The 16,200-nt window shown below is 38.8% G+C and overlaps 2 protein-coding genes across 2 annotated transcripts; both read left to right on the forward strand.

The window, feature by feature from the left end:
- Window positions 1-8,771: 8,771 nt before the first annotated feature.
- Window positions 8,772-10,567, forward strand: LOC112462434. The gene is made up of 6 exons (XM_025028198.1): window positions 8,772-8,970; window positions 9,184-9,331; window positions 9,453-9,626; window positions 9,757-9,940; window positions 10,008-10,201; window positions 10,286-10,567. The coding sequence occupies exons 1-6, from the start codon at window positions 8,938-8,940 to the stop codon at window positions 10,498-10,500; spliced, it is 948 nt and encodes a 315-aa protein (XP_024883966.1). The 5' UTR covers window positions 8,772-8,937; the 3' UTR covers window positions 10,501-10,567.
- Window positions 10,568-11,339: 772 nt separating this feature from the next.
- On the forward strand, window positions 11,340-13,956 carry LOC112462433. Its single transcript, XM_025028197.1, has 5 exons — window positions 11,340-11,560; window positions 11,688-11,820; window positions 12,004-12,288; window positions 13,081-13,176; window positions 13,623-13,956. The coding sequence occupies exons 1-5, from the start codon at window positions 11,407-11,409 to the stop codon at window positions 13,678-13,680; spliced, it is 726 nt and encodes a 241-aa protein (XP_024883965.1). The 5' UTR covers window positions 11,340-11,406; the 3' UTR covers window positions 13,681-13,956.
- The last annotated feature ends 2,244 nt before the right edge of the window (window positions 13,957-16,200 follow it).

The following is a 16,200-nucleotide window of genomic DNA, read 5'->3' on the forward strand; positions in this document are numbered from 1 at the left end:
TATACTTAATAAAACTTGCCAGTCAGGCCGTTTAACTATACCGAATTATTATTCAAATCTTCATCGTCAGCGGTAGAAAATTGATATATTATACCAAAGGTGTCATGCATGGTGTCTTTTCCAGACGTAGTATCGACGAAGCGATCAAAATTGTCAAACGCTAGATGAGTGCTTCGTCCATGAACTGCATTGACACCAGATGGTATGACTTTATTTTGTTCGACTGCTGTGTAAGTCATTTCAGTCTCTAAAAGTAAAATTTCATGGGCAGTGAAAAGTAGCAGCAGATCGTACTGATTGGCTACAAAATAGAGAAGTTTTAGAAACTCGAGAACTTCTCTATTTTATAGCCAATCAGTACAATCTGCTGCTGCTTTTCACTGCCCATGAAATTTCACCTTAACTCTTCAGCCAAGTTATACCCAATTGTGTGACCATATCTGTTGAGTATCGTGAGAACTTGTCAGAGACTTCAAAGCCAATCCAAGATTTAGATTTTTATCAGGCTTAACTTGACCCTTTGTTATCACGTAAATTATGTCACTGCATAGTGACTTAATTTTAACAGTGGTCTGGTTTGAATCATCAAAAGAAATATCTGGTCCTCCGATTAAATGGCGCATAAACTCATATAGTTGCTCTGGAATCTCGCATTCTCCGTTCATTACATCATCTACTGTTAAACGACTTGGCAGCTTTCGACTGGGCATACTTTTAACACAGTGTCTCAAATCATACGCCACTTGTTGAAACCTAGTGTCCTCTTTTTCTTCTAGTTTTACAGCTTCACTTGCCAGTGTTAATATGTTGGAGAGTCTACAACTCTACTTTCCTGTGGCGACACGCACTTCCGGCAGTACATGCGATACCACCCTGGCGCGAGGTTCCTATTGGGCGAACTGCCCGCGCCGCCCATCTTATTATTTATATACTCACTGCCGCTACTCTGTTCAACGTGCATTCTGTGTACGACTCGATCTGAGTCTTCCGTTTAATAAACGACTGAAGCGTGTATTCACACTATTACTGCGCATTTTATCACGATCCTCCTCCGACCATCGCAACAGGTTATGGGCCCAGGCCCCGCATAGAAAGGAAGGAACAAGCAAGCGAGCGACGAGCGTGAAAAGGACGAGAAAGCTAGCGACGTATATATCTGCGATAGTTTTTGAGGTTACTCGATACGAAATGAATTCCGCCGTAAGAATCGAAACGTTGAACAAAGATAACTTCGATACGTGGAAGTTGCAGATGCAAGCGCTATTAATTAAAAACGACGCATGGGCGTATGTTAGCGGAGAGGTCCCGAAGCCTACTCTCAGCGAAGACGCGACTTCTCAGCAGGCAGTGGACACATGGGTCAGACACGACAGCAAGGCCAAGTCTGACATCATCTTATCTATAAGCCCGTCGGAATTAAAGCAGGTCAAAGGCTGTAACACCTCGCGCGAGTTGTGGCTGAAATTAGAGAGTATCTATCAGTCGAAAGGGCCAGCACGGAAAGCGACGCTCCTGAAACAGCTCGCGTTACAGCGGATGGAAGAAAGCGACGACATTCGCGAACATATTCGGAAGTTCTTTGACGCCGTGGACAAGCTCGGAGAGATGGACGTCGATATTAACCTAGATTTACTAGCGATTATGTTGTTGTACAGCCTGCCACCAAGCTTTGAAAATTTTCGATGCGCAATCGAATCTCGAGACGAGTTGCCGTCACCAGAAGTGCTCCGCATCAAAATCATCGAGGAGAGTGACGCTCGGAAGAACGACGCACGAGCAAACGCCCAAAATGCCATGATCGCAAACAAAGGCAATGCGAAACGTTGGAATCAGAAGAAGAAGACGACGGAAGGCGACAAATCCAATAAAGAAGGATTCAAATTCCAATGTCATCGATGCCGAAAATACGGACACAAGGCCGCTGAATGTAGATAGGGACGTAGCAGCGATGCACAGTCTGCGAAGAAAGTAGAGGATGTGAGTCTGTATGCCGGTCTCGAATCGTCGTGCGAACAAAACGCCATGCGTGCCAAGGAATCGAGCGGTAACGCGAAGTGGTGCCTGGACAGCGGCGCGACATCACACATGTGCAGCGAACTAAACGAGTTCACGGACGTAGAGAACGGAAATCACGGAAGATTGAACCTGGCTAATAACGCATCGACACGAATTGCGGCAAAGGGAACAGTATCTTTCACGACAAACGTACAAGGTGGAACAAGGAATATTTACTTGAAAAATACCTTACACGTTCCGGATCTTCGCACAAACCTCATGTCGGTTGCGAGAATTGCAGACAACGACTACAAGGTAATCTTCAGCAAACTTGGCGCTAAAGTGATTGACGACGACGGAAACATCAAATTAACGGCAAAGCGGGTCGGCGATCTTTTCTTCGTGTGTGAAGATACGATTGAACATTGCAAGGCGGTCACGAACGATAACTATGTGTCATCTGAAACGTCGGGAACACTGATGTCTTGGCATCGTCGCCTCGGACATATAAACATCGAGGATCTTCTTAACGCCGAACGCAATGGAACTATGCTAGGAATCAAGATCGGACAGCACAAAGCAAAGGTACAGTGCAGCACTTGCGCTCACGGAAAAATGACGAGAACATCGTTTCCCAAAAAGTCGGATCGGAAGACGGAAATGTTGGATATTATACACTCTGACGTGTGCGGGCCGATGAGAACCGCATCTATCGGGAAGGCGAAATACTACGTAACGTTCATCGACGATAGCACAAGATGGTGCGAGATTCGCTACTTGAAGTCCAAGGACGAGGTTCTTACATATTTCAAGGAATTTAAGGAACTTGTCGAGAATCAAAAGGGTAGAAAAGTGAAGTGTCTACAGTCCGACAACGGAGGCGAGTACACAAGCAAGAACTTTGAGAAATACCTGAAGGAACACGGAATTGCTAGGAGGCTATCCGTCGCACGCAACCCGGAGCAAAACGGAGTTGCGGAACGAAAAAATCGTACGATTTTGGATACAGCCAGATGCTTACTACATCAATCGGGCCTACCTCCGAGCTTCTGGGCAGAAGCGGTTAATACCGCAAATTACATTAGAAACAGATGCCCGACGAAGAGTCTAAACGGAATGACCCCCTACGAAGCTTGGACGGGAAACAAACCGGACGTAAAGCACTTCCGAGAATTCGGCTGTAAAGTACTGTGTCTGGACCGCGACCCCACCAAAGGAAAGTTAGCATCACGCAGCATGGAGGGCATTTTCCTCGGTTACTCAGACGAATCCAAGGGCTATCGGATTTGGCTCCCTGAAGAACGAAGAGTCGAAATATCACGAGACGTGAAGTTTTTGGAAGACCATGATGACGTATCAAAAAGTAACAAAGCATCCGTCCCGGAAATTCTTCTGGAAGAGGAGACCACGCAGCCCACTCCACACGAGGTGGAGGTTGACTTGTCGACATCGAAGGAAAGCACTGATTGCCAGAACATCATCCCTGAAGATTTTGATCTGAACTCGGATTACTCGGAGGACGAGGGCGCCTCGGAGGTCGCGAACAAAGAACCAGTAGAAGAAGTGCCAACAACTCCGAAGAGAGGCCCCGGAAGGCCAAAAATAATCCGGACAGGATTAAGGGGGAGACCGCGAAAGTTGTTTCACGAGCAGCGCGAGTCCGCAAACACGATGGAAGAACACTACGCTTTTCTATCGGAAGTTCCCCTGAAGGAAGCAATGTCCAGTCCGCACGCAGACGAATGGATGGAAGCCATGGCATCAGAGGTTAAGTCTATTATCCGAAATGATACGTGGGAAATCGTACCACGTCCTACCGACCGTCACATCATCGGAAGTCGAATAGTACTGAGAAACAAGTTTCGACCAGATGGTTCCATAGAGAGGAGGAAAGCACGCATCGTGGCTCAGGGATTTTCTCAGCGCCCAGGGGTACATTTTAGCCAGACGTTCACTCCTGTGGCTAGGATAAGTTCCATACGGCTGATGGTTGCCGTGGCCGCTCATTTCGGAATGAACATACAACAATTAGACGTAACGACGGCGTATCTAAATGGTACTATCAACGAGGAAATATTTATGTTCCCACCTAAGATGTTACATAAAGCTCTGGAATCTATCATCGAATCGGAGCCAAGCAACAGCCCAGTCGGCATCAAGGCGAGACAGATGCTCAACGAATTGCAGTCCGGCGAGAAGGTCTGTTTGCTGAAAAGATCCTTGTACGGCCTTCGACAGGCAGGTAAATGCTGGTACGACACGCTGGATCAGACTCTAAAGAAACTCGGAGCAACCCCCTGTCACGGTGATCCATGCGTGTACTACATCGGACAAGGAAAGAACTTGCTGTTAATCGCCATCTATGTCGACGACATATTAATCGCCTCGCGTGACTCTAACGCCATCAGTAGGATGAAGGAGAGCTTGGCACAAGAGTTCGAATTCAAGGACCTTGGAAACGTTAATTGCTGTCTCGGAGTCCAGTTTATACGAGATGGCGGAAAAATCATCATGCACCAGAAGGGGTACATCGAAGATGTCTTAAGACGCTTCGGAATGACTGAGTCGAAGCCCGTCCGAACCCCAATGGATCCCAGCGTGAAGTTGGCGATGCCCGAGGATGCCTCTGACCCCAGTGTCCAGGCGCTGCCATATCGCGAGTTGGTTGGTGCCCTTACATATCTGGCGGTTGCTACAAGGCCGGACATCGCTTATGCAATCAGCTCGTTGGGCCAGTTCAGCAATTCTTACGGAAGCATTCACTGGACTGCTGCCAAACGCGTATTGCGTTATTTGAGAGGTACGGCTGACCTAGGATTAACTTTCGAGGCGGATACCGACCCACTTAAAGGATTCGTCGACGCAGACTGGGGGAATTGTCCAATTGATAGGCGTTCCTTCACTGGTTACTCATTTATCTTGAGCAAGTGCGCTGTGTCGTGGGAAGCCAGGAAGCAGATGACTGTGGCGCTTTCTTCGACCGAAGCGTAGTACATGGGCCTCTCCGAGGCCGCAAAAGAAGCAATTCACTGGCGTAGCTTCTTGATGGAGCTGGGCTTACGTGATCTGGCGGACATCGTTATCTTCAGCGACAGTTTGGGCGCTAAGAAGCTTGCGGAAAACCCCGTTTTTCACTCAAGAAGCAAGCATATCGACCTGAGACACCATTTCGTCCAATTCGATGCCTTGCTCGCGGGACAGTTTCGCATTGAGCACATCCCAACAGAGGATATGGTTGCAGACGTATTGACTAAGGGCCTGCCTGGTCCCAAGCATTTGAAATGTTTCAGATCAATCGGACTGGCTCCCTGTGCGGCTATCAACTAGACTAGAGTGCGTTTCGAGGGGGAGTGTTGGAGAGTCTACAACTCTACTTTCCTGTGGCGACACGCACTTCCGGCAGTACATGCGATACCACCCTGGCGCGAGGTTCCTATTGGGCGAACCGCCCGCGCCGCCCATCTTATTATTTATATACTCACTGTCGCTACTCTGTTCAACGTGCATTCTGTGTACGACTCGATCTGAGTCTTCCGTTTAATAAACGACTGGAGCGTGTATTCACACTATTACTGCGCATTTTATCACGATCCTCCTCCGACCATCGCAACATAATATGTCCATATCATTAAGATAAATAATCTTTTTGTTATGAGGTCCAGTAGATGTCTCAATTGTGAGACGGTCACCAAAAAATTTTGATATTATTTTTTCAAGATATTCACTCCGATAAAGCGAAAAATCTTCAGTGCGATCCTTGCCGGCTGCAAACTCCAACAACAAAGCTTTATACCGGGATAATAGTTGCGTGACGTACATTACTTTATGGTTGTTGATGATCTCTTGCTCTATAAATGTTGCAAGAGAGTTAAACGCTAACTTGTGTATCTCTCGGTCTTCATGCCAATTGGAATAAGCGTGTTCTTCAGTTTGGCGTTTCATTCGTACTTGATATGCTGAGAAACAAATTGGATGATACGCGACAATTTGATTCACAAGTTTATTAAGTACCTCAGAATCATCCAATGTTGACGCAATTTTTTTAAGCTGGGTAACAGTTGCTTCGGACTTCGGAAATATTACGTTAACCCTTCGCTGACCAATTTTCTTTTGTGTACAATTGCAAAATAAGCAAGCTACTTCTTTATTCGTTGTGGTACACGATAGCCGCGATGAGGAAGCTTCAGCAGATGCGGCATCAACACCGGGCTCCAAGCGTGATGAGGCCCCACCTAATATTACTGAATCACTCAGTGCTGTTTGGTCAGGTGTCATTGATAGGGAATCAAGAGACACGGTAGTGTCTCGCGCCAAGTACACGCGGAGCGAGACCGACCGTGATTCTTTTACGCGACGCGACGGGTTGCGAGTACCCGAGATGTTGAGATCTCGATAACGAGTGAACGGATCAAGTTCTAAGTAGGCTTGATCGATAGCTTGGGGTCCAGTTAGGGGGGGGGTTTCTCTTATAATATTCCGCTACGTGCCCTACGAGCGGAGATATTGCGACGCAAAGTCCAAATGTGAAAATTTATTTTTAAAATCAAGAGACACGGTAGTGTCTCGCGCCAAGTACATGGTGGAAGTAATAAGGTGTGCTCGTATTGCGGACACATTTTCGTCTGTTCTGCGCATCGTGACAAAAATCGTCCATTTTGAACTAATACTAACAGATTCTTGTGTCGGTGTGTTTCCGTGAGTTAGTACACAGTCAAAAGTGCAAAATTCGTAAATAATGTCGTCGTGTTCAATAAAAAATTGTAAAAACAACACGCGAAACGCAAAAAACCGAAACATTACTTTCTTGGAATTTCCGAGGAAGACGGAAATGATAGAAAAGTGGAAAGTTTTCTGCTAAGAGAACATTAACCCTACTTCTGGTAAGTGTACAATATTATTGTATGAATTTTGTTTATGAATTTAAAAAATACTTGTGTAATTAATATGAATAAAAACGTGCTACATGCTTTGTAAAAATGTATAAGATATTTATTAATTTGCATATGTAAAATATATAAAAATTATGTAACGTTTTTTGCAGCTCGAGTTTGTTCAGAACATTTTCTACCTGGTCAATTCGAAGATAAGACATGGCTTAAAAATTTAGTAGGAAACTCGGGAAGAGTCTCAAAAAAACTACTTCCTGATGCGGTTCCAATGGCATCGATAGTAGATCATAGTGTCAACACAGAATTGAGTAAAATATCGAGTAAGTATATTGACAATATTTCAGGTCCTTACATATTATCCATAATCCTTGCTATAAACGTGTTTGTATTCCAAATCAATATTTTCCAATTCATTTGTAAGTCCAATACAATTTCTGAAATATTCGTAACTTTACATGTTACTAAATGTAACTTAAATTCTAAGTACACATTTGTGAATTAAAAATCATTTATAACATAAGTATTGAATTGTAATATGAATGATACGATTTTTAGGAACAGATGATACACAGAGAAATGTGACAGGCACTGATCATGGCACAATCGGGATCAGCCTTGCGAGTCGAATTTCGTACAGCTAGTTGCTGTCGCAAGCAACGATAAAAATTTGGCTTTATTACATTCTATGACAGTAAGAACATCGACTTGTACATTGTAATATGATGTGATTTACATTACAATTAATTAAAATAATAATATTTAATAAATAATATTTTCACAAACTGTAATGGTATGTCATTTTATATTAATTAATTTTACAATCTACTTTTTAGAGAATAAGAAGTGACAAAATTAGCGAAAAGCGATAAATAATCCATTTCTTAATATACAACAATTTTGCGACACCATTTTTCAAACTTTTAGTGCAAGATTTAACAAACAGTATGAATCGAAATTATTTTACCATTGACATGCCGTGTAATTCATTTCTTCTTTCTATATTTCTTAATTTTCTATTGTAATTTTAAAAAATAATTAGATTTAATGGCGATTCAAGTGACAATTACATTTTTTACTTTCATAACGACATTTAAACATAGTCTAAATAATCACACAATTTGAATCTCCTACCAAAATTAAAAAAACATGGCGGACTTTTGTCACGTTTTGTGATTGGATATATTGCAAGAAACGTGCGCATAAGCACACCTTATTACTTCCACCATGGCCAAGTACACGCGGAGCGAGACCGACCGTGACTCTTTTACGCGACGCGACGGGTTGCGAGTACCCGAGATGTTGAGATCTCGATAACGAGTGAACGGATCAAGTTCTAAGTAGGCTTGATCGATAGCTTGGGTTTGAATTATATAATAAGAGTGTTTTTATTTTTCCGCTACGTGTCCTACGAGCAGAGATATTACGATGCAAAGTCCGAAATGTGAAAATTTATTTTTAAGATACTACTTCTAAAGCCCGGTGTCCACGATGCAAGAACTGTGTCCAAGTTTCGGTTTAAGCCAATGAAACTGCTACTTTTCTGTAAGAGCTGCAAGTTGATTGGCTTAAACCGAAACTTGGACACGTTCTTGCATCGTGGACACCGGGCTTAACGCCGACGTCTTATATGATGACGTCATAATCAGAAACGTCACTTTCACTTTTTCGACACTGGCGGCTAGCGGCGTTAGTATCGCAGTGCAGTGCAGTGTAGACAGTGCGTTCGTTTAGCGCGCTGTCAGTCAGTTCCTATTCATCAGTTAACCTATCTCGAGAGCACTCGAGAGACACGGTAAGTACGAAGACTACGAAGTACGCGCGGAGCGAGACCGACCGTGACTCTTTACGCGACGCGACGATTAATTACTATTAGGGTGCAGTCCCATGGAGCGTATTGCGCGTATCGCGGATTGCGCGTATCGAGAATCTGACCAATCACAGACGTTCCGCTATTTTCGATACGCTGCCGTTCCGCCGAATCCATTATTGTAGCGTAATATGCGTCGAATAGAGACAAAACAGAAGACACTGATTTCGGAAGTTTTTGTTGCAAATGATGATGAACAACGAAGGAGATAAAAGTCCTGTAAGTATCTAATTAGCAGTTTTTAATATTATTGTAATATTTGTAATTGCTTGTATTTACATTGTGCTTTTTAATAATATTTTGAGGTTAATTTAAAATTTGATGAAACATTTCTCTAGTTTGCATTGATTATTTCAGTTTAATATAAATAGGAATATATTTCATTATGAATAACAAATTATTTATGTTTATTATTCTTTTTACTTTTTACAGCCAATAAAATGTGGATACTGTGGGTGGCTACTTGACGGGCTACTTGATGGGTTTGTAGATGCTAGCTTGCTACAACATAATTGTTTGAAACATTATAATGAGGAAAAACATCTTTTACACATTGATGACAACAATGTTGCAACTATTAGTAATTATCTAAAAATAATAATTATAACAATCAAATTTTATGATAAATGCACACTGGTTTATATACATATATATATATATATTCATATATATACATATTTATACGTATTTTATGTTTACAGTTGAGAAAGATCAATCGACAAGCATTCAAACAACTAATACAAGTGAATATAATGAGGCGCTTGTTAATGCTGTATACTCTAGATCTGCATTATATGACCACCGTATACCTCTTAAAGACAGAACAAGTTTAAAAAAGAAGGCATTATGGAAAGAAGTTGGAAATTTAATGGGAGGTACGTTTTTACAAGTTACATAATATAATAAAATGTATATAATAAAATATTTTAACTAATACTGCAATAAGTATTATATGTTTTCTCTTTTAAAAACTAATTCCAAATTTTGATTTTTTTAATATTAAAGAAAACGAAAATCTAGAATTTGTTCAAAAACGCTGGAAACAACTTCGCGACAGCTATGTTAGAGCGAAGAAAAAAGAAAACGCATACATACCGAGTGGATCTTCTGCAAGTATAAAAAATGATAAGATGACTTTTACTTTGTACAACCAGATGAAATTCCTAGATGACATAACAGGAAAATCACCGTAAGTATTTTTTGTAAAATTAAAGAAAATTTATTACAATTATAAATTAATTTATTTAATACTACAGCACAGTCACTAGTTTACCGGCACTACCGGCAGACATCGATGAATGTCCAATACAATCGATAACCAATACTGCTGAAAAGGTTCCATTACCTCAAAGTTCATCAGATTCTATCTCGTTAGATAGCTGGGCCAACACATTTGATCCAGCAACTAATAATTCTTCCTCATTTAAGTCGCAGTCATCAAAGAAAAGAAGTAAATTTTCATTATTTTTCCAGTATTTCTTTAATATAATTCCAATCTTTAATTTGTAAAAAAGACATTGTTTTTACATTTCAGAAATAAAAGAACATGATGATAGCTCAGATATTGAAATAAAAAAAGTAATCTTATCAAACATTGAAGAGTCGAAAAAGACGCCTGATGCTGTTGACGGTTTTCTCCTCCAAATAGGAAGTCGACTACGAGCATTGCCACCACGGGATAGGGCACAATTTGAGATAAAAATATTAACCGACATTTTTAATTTAGAAAGTTCTTTATCACTTCACTAACTTGTGCTTTTCATGTTATATTAATTATATAAGCTTTAAATATATGCTAAACATACGATATATAAAAGTACGATATATATAAAGTTATATATTTTTAATACATATTATATAAAGTTATATATTTTTAAAATAATAAAGTTTTATAAAGTTAAAAATTATTCTCTATAGCTCTTTCCCATTGATAAGGTAATGCACCATTTCCATTAAAGAATGCAGTATACGCGTTTCGAACTTCGATTCCACTTTGAGATGCCCTTCCTCGATGAATTGGTAATGAGCAAAGCCCTCCGGAATTCGTTGAATGATCCTCGTCATTACTAATATGCATATATCTATCTTGTAACTGCATTTGTTCTCCATTATTAATAATAAAATTATGCAATACTATTGTTGCTTGCACAATTTTCTTTACGTTAGCAACGCTTGATATTATTGGCTTTCTATAAATTCTCCATCTTTGTGCTAATATCCCAAAAGCATTTTCTACTACTCTTCTTGCTCGACTGAGTCTGTAGTTAAATACTTTTTGTGGTAGATTTAGCCTTCCACTCCGTGGATATGGTCTCATCATGAAGTTTGTTAAGGGGAAGGCCTCATCTGCTAGCAGCACATAAGGGAGAACTGGTCCATCAATCTGAACCATGGTGGAAGAATACATGGTGTGCGCAAAACTCGTAAACCACGCCTCTTTTCAGCCTTTGGGGCACGAAAAAACACAGGGCAGGCAACTGCGAAAAACAAAATGTTTAGCTTTGAAAATTTGGTACGATTGGTGTCTAAACATCCTTCTCGCACTCCCTGGTTATTATCTTCTATCTTACTTGATCTTACTTTACTTCTGTATATGTCATTGTTGACATTCTCTGTCGAAACGTGAGCGTCGTGAAACGTGAAAAATCGTTGAAAATGGTGCGCTGCATAGTGAAAAACTGTGAAAATAATTGCAGAACATGCACACCGGAGCAAGCCAATTTTCATAAATTACCGGATAACAAAATAATTCGTGAAGGATGGTTTCGGAGCATTGGAGAGGTTATATTGCCTTCGAACATCGTTAACGGTATGCCTCTGCATGATAAAATTTAAATTTGTTTATTTTGATATACTGTATCATGAAGTAACAAAAACTATATTGTTTGAAAGATCAGAAAAGTTTTGTAATGTATCTCTTTTATCTGTTATTTAAGCACGAATTTGCTCCGTACACTTTACTCCGGAATCTTTCATTCAATCGAAGAGAAAAAGAGGAGAAAATATTTTTAAAAGACGACTTTTGCCAACTGCTGTACCAACGTTGCATCTGGTAACAACAAACGAACAGTAAGTTGGATGTGTAATTTATTAAACAAAGCAAATATTGACGCTCCCTTTTTTAAAAATAATTATTAAGAATAATAAAGTTAACATAAACTATTAATATTCATACGCTTATGACAAGATGACTATGGATGTTGCTCCAAGAACCATGTGACAATGAAACTACATTTATATTTTCTTTATTAGGGCACATGACAAAGGCAATGTAAATTGTAACATTGTTAAGCGGACCTTTAATTTGGTTTGTCCATCAACGTCACCTCTAGAAGCAATAAATGCTGCAAGTCTGTTGCCTGTGCCAGGCCCATCAAAGGAGAGAATCTCATCTGTTGAGCCGGAACTTTCATCTTTGCTACGTTCATCAACACCCGTATCAAGGATGATGACAGAACCTTTGCTTGATTTAGGTCTGCTGGATAAGGCAGATATGACAGGTCAACATGAAACTCCAACAACGTCAGTGTCTTGTCGGTATGTATTACACTACAAGTACTTAATTAGCGCTACTAATAATAATATTCTCATAAATAAATATTTTAGTACCCACAAACCACTACAGATATCAATAGAGCCATAAAAAAAACAGTTTTCAGATCTTTGGTCATACCACGGGCAATAAAAAGTTTATAAAAACCATTATCAGTGATAAAGTCTCATAAAGTACAGATTCTTATGGAGGATTCACATTACGTCCGATGTTCGACGTACGACGATCCGACATCCAATAACAGAATTTATTATTAGAGACAAAAATTTCCTATTGGATGTCGGATCGTCGTACGTCGAACATCGGACGCAGTGTGAATCCTCCATTATCAAACAAACCTGCCGTTGAGAACGTTTTGTTACTCGTGGTAAGACCGAAGGCCTGAAAACTGTTTTTACTACCGACTGCAGTTTTCATGTGCTGAAAAATACAAATAGAATTTTCAAATCTGCACTCATTACTACGAATAACAAACTTTATTCTTAAAAGACGTATAAGACTTTTCTTTGCCAGCAAATAAAAAAAAGTTCAAATAATAAATACTTCCTTCTTGACTTTATCTGGCATTTATTAAAAATCAATTACAAACGACACAACGTTTCGACTAGGCGCTTCCTAGTTATTCTCAAGTGTACCTATCAATAATTACAAATATTTAACTAGGAAGTGCCTAGTCGTAACGTTGTGTCGTTTGTAATTAATTTTAAATAAATGCCAGATAAAGTTAAAAAGGAAGTATTTATTATTTATACTTTATTCTTTTTATGTCTTTTCAGAAATCCTTGGCTGGAACCAAATGGCAGGGTCAACCGTACACCAGAAGGGCCTTTTGATTCGTTGTGCAACGTACGGAATTCTACGTTCCCAACAAGGTTTGTAATACTCACTTTGAAGATATATCAATTCGGGTTTTTTGACAAATGTCTATTGGTTTCAATAAAAAATTATTTTTTGTTGAATTATTCAATCTACCATGAAATGTATGACAATTAAGAAATCTCTCATCGCCCACATAGTTGTCTCACAAACATATTTAACAAGTTGTGAGAAAAATGTTAAGTCAATCGGTTCAACCCTTTCATCTCAAGAACAGTGTACCTTGTCAATGATTATGAATATACACAAATTGGTATATCTTCGGATTGATTGTTTATTTTTTTCTTACATTTCGTGGAATTACATTTGCAGACAACATTTGTATAGTAGATAACAAATATCTATAATTGATTTTGAGATTTGAGATCTATTGTCTTTTTGCTATGACTTTTTCCGACTAACTAAGTTTTCGAGTTACTTTACTTATGCATTTCTTTTGTAGGTGTGAAAGAAAGAAAGCTGTATTACATAGGCGCAGTGAACTTTCAGCCGTTCGTTAAAAACTCCGGATACGATTCAAATTGGGTACCTGAGGAAGTGCTACAATGCCTCGTTAGAACTCGCACATACATCAGAGTGAACGAAATTAATAAAAGAGAAAATATAAGAAAGGAAGAAAAAAGAAAGACAAAAAAGTTAAAAAAAAATGAATGTTTTTCCTGCAAAAAGAAAGCGCAAATAAGCGCAATCTCGTCTACTCGAGAAAAAACAATGTACAATATATATAACGTTTGTAATTTTGTATTAATTATGTAAATATACTTGACAGAATGAAATAATGTATATAAATATGTGTACCTAAAAGTAAAATTTATAGTAATATTGTAATAAATTACATTTTTTTTTCATACAACTCTCACTTTCTTAATTTCTAATGTTTCGAAACTTATGTTAGTATGCAAGAAGAAAAAGTTGTTTCAAGAAATGTTTCAAAATAATACCACACTGTCGAGAAAGGATTGAAAAACATAAAAACACTTACACTTACACTTATTAATTTTATTCGTGCAATTTTATTTTTAATATTGATATTTTTTAAATATTTTTTTTTATATTAAAGTATTTATTAAGATGTAAAAGAAACAATAAAGATAACAAATAGTAAGAAGGAATACATTCAGGATTTAGAGGTTTCCATTTATACAACAAACTGTCTACTTTTACATATATAATTTCACACGATTAACGAATTATCAATTAATGTCACATAATACACATACATATGTACATATGTAGTTGTATGTACATATGTTACAGTCTAGTCAGTCATAGTAAATTCTGCAATGTACCGCCACTTACATCCCTAGAATTCTAGGGATTTTTTTATGTTGGTAGACATATATTTTTTCGTGTCGCAATCAGAAAGAAACAATAGATTTTAGACAAAGAAAGAGTCGTTTTGCGCACACCATGTATTCTTCCACCATGATCTGAACTGACTTAGGATTTGGTACACTGATCTATATATAACTGGATAGTGAATAGGCCGAATTTTGTGAAGCAATATGAACGGCCGCCATGTTGGCCGCAGCGGGCACTTCGGGCGTCATCGGGAGCCGTCGTGAGCGTTCGTGAATCGCCAAGTTTGAAGTTGCACACAGGAGTGAAAATCGCTTAGTTGTGTTTTTACAGTTAATTTAGGGTGCGTTCCGTTTCACGCATGATGCGCATAATGCATCACTTATCTTTGTTTAATATTTAGTGAACAAGGATAAATTATGCATTATGCGCATCATGCATGAAACGGAACGCACTCTTATACATACAATTGTGTAAAATATAAATGCATTTATTGAAATAAATCGCAGATTTTCGAGTGGCTGCTTATTGTTCTGTAGGTTTAGATTTTTCAGCCAAGACTGCAGTTCTCGTGGCCTTTTCGTTGGCAATCTGAATGAAAAGACAAACTTTGTAATAGTTATTTTTGTTCACTCAATTTGTAATTTTCACGACATTACCTCATGCACGGATTAATTATAATATAGATAATGTATTTTATCTCTAAAAATCGTACGACGTGAAAATAAAACTACAAAAAGCAATAAATTATTCAACATAACCAATAATTTAATATCGAGTGATTGATTGCCATTGATTTATATATAATATATATAATAAATTAGATACTATAATATATACTTACCGGTGAAAAGACCTGGGCACATTTTCACCCTTGTCGCTTTTTCCACAATGTACGCAATTCTTTTTCATTTTTGACAACGAAAAAGTTACCCGATTACAAATTACTAACTTTAACAACATTAAGCGGTTTTAAATTTTTTATCTGTGTGCAACTTCAAACTCGGCGATTTACGAACGCTCACGACGGCTTCCGATGACGCCCGAAGTGCCCGCTGCGGCCAACATGGCGGCCGTTCATATTGCTTCATAAAATTTGGGGTGGGAGTAGGGTATTCACTATCCAGTTATAATATAGATCAGTGATTTGGTAGCTTTAATAAAGCGTTTTCAAAATAATTTCTAATAAGGCTGTTACAAAAAATTCCTCCATCACTCTGTCTGCCTTCGCCTCCGATATCGACAATAATAAAACGATATTTGGCATCGCTAATTGCTAGGAGATTGATACTGTGATTTCCTTTGTAGTTATAATATGTCGAACCGGAATTCGGTGGAGCCTGCAATAAAAAACATTTATGTGCAATATTAATGTAAAATATATAAGTTTGCAGTGTAAGTTTTAATTAGTTATAATTAGTTTTAATTTTAATTTTAATTACATGAGTTATTCATACGTCACCTGGAAGGTTACATGTTTTCCATCGATGGCTCCTATGCAGTTGGGATAATTCCAAAGCCGTTCAAAATCATCGGCAACATTTTGCCAGCTGCTTTCATCATTTTTTATAAAAACGGTATCTTTCAAATTATTCCAAATGACTTCGCAAGTCTCTGACACTATTTTAGAGACAGTATTATGTCCAATACGAAAGGCATACGATAATGATCGCGTACTATCTCCTGTTGCCAAGTACCTGATAGTTATATGCAATCTTGTT

Source organism: Temnothorax curvispinosus, unplaced genomic scaffold (assembly GCF_003070985.1).
Source record: "Temnothorax curvispinosus isolate PA1 unplaced genomic scaffold, ASM307098v1 QBEX01012428.1, whole genome shotgun sequence".
Classification (NCBI taxonomy): domain Eukaryota; kingdom Metazoa; phylum Arthropoda; class Insecta; order Hymenoptera; family Formicidae; genus Temnothorax; species Temnothorax curvispinosus.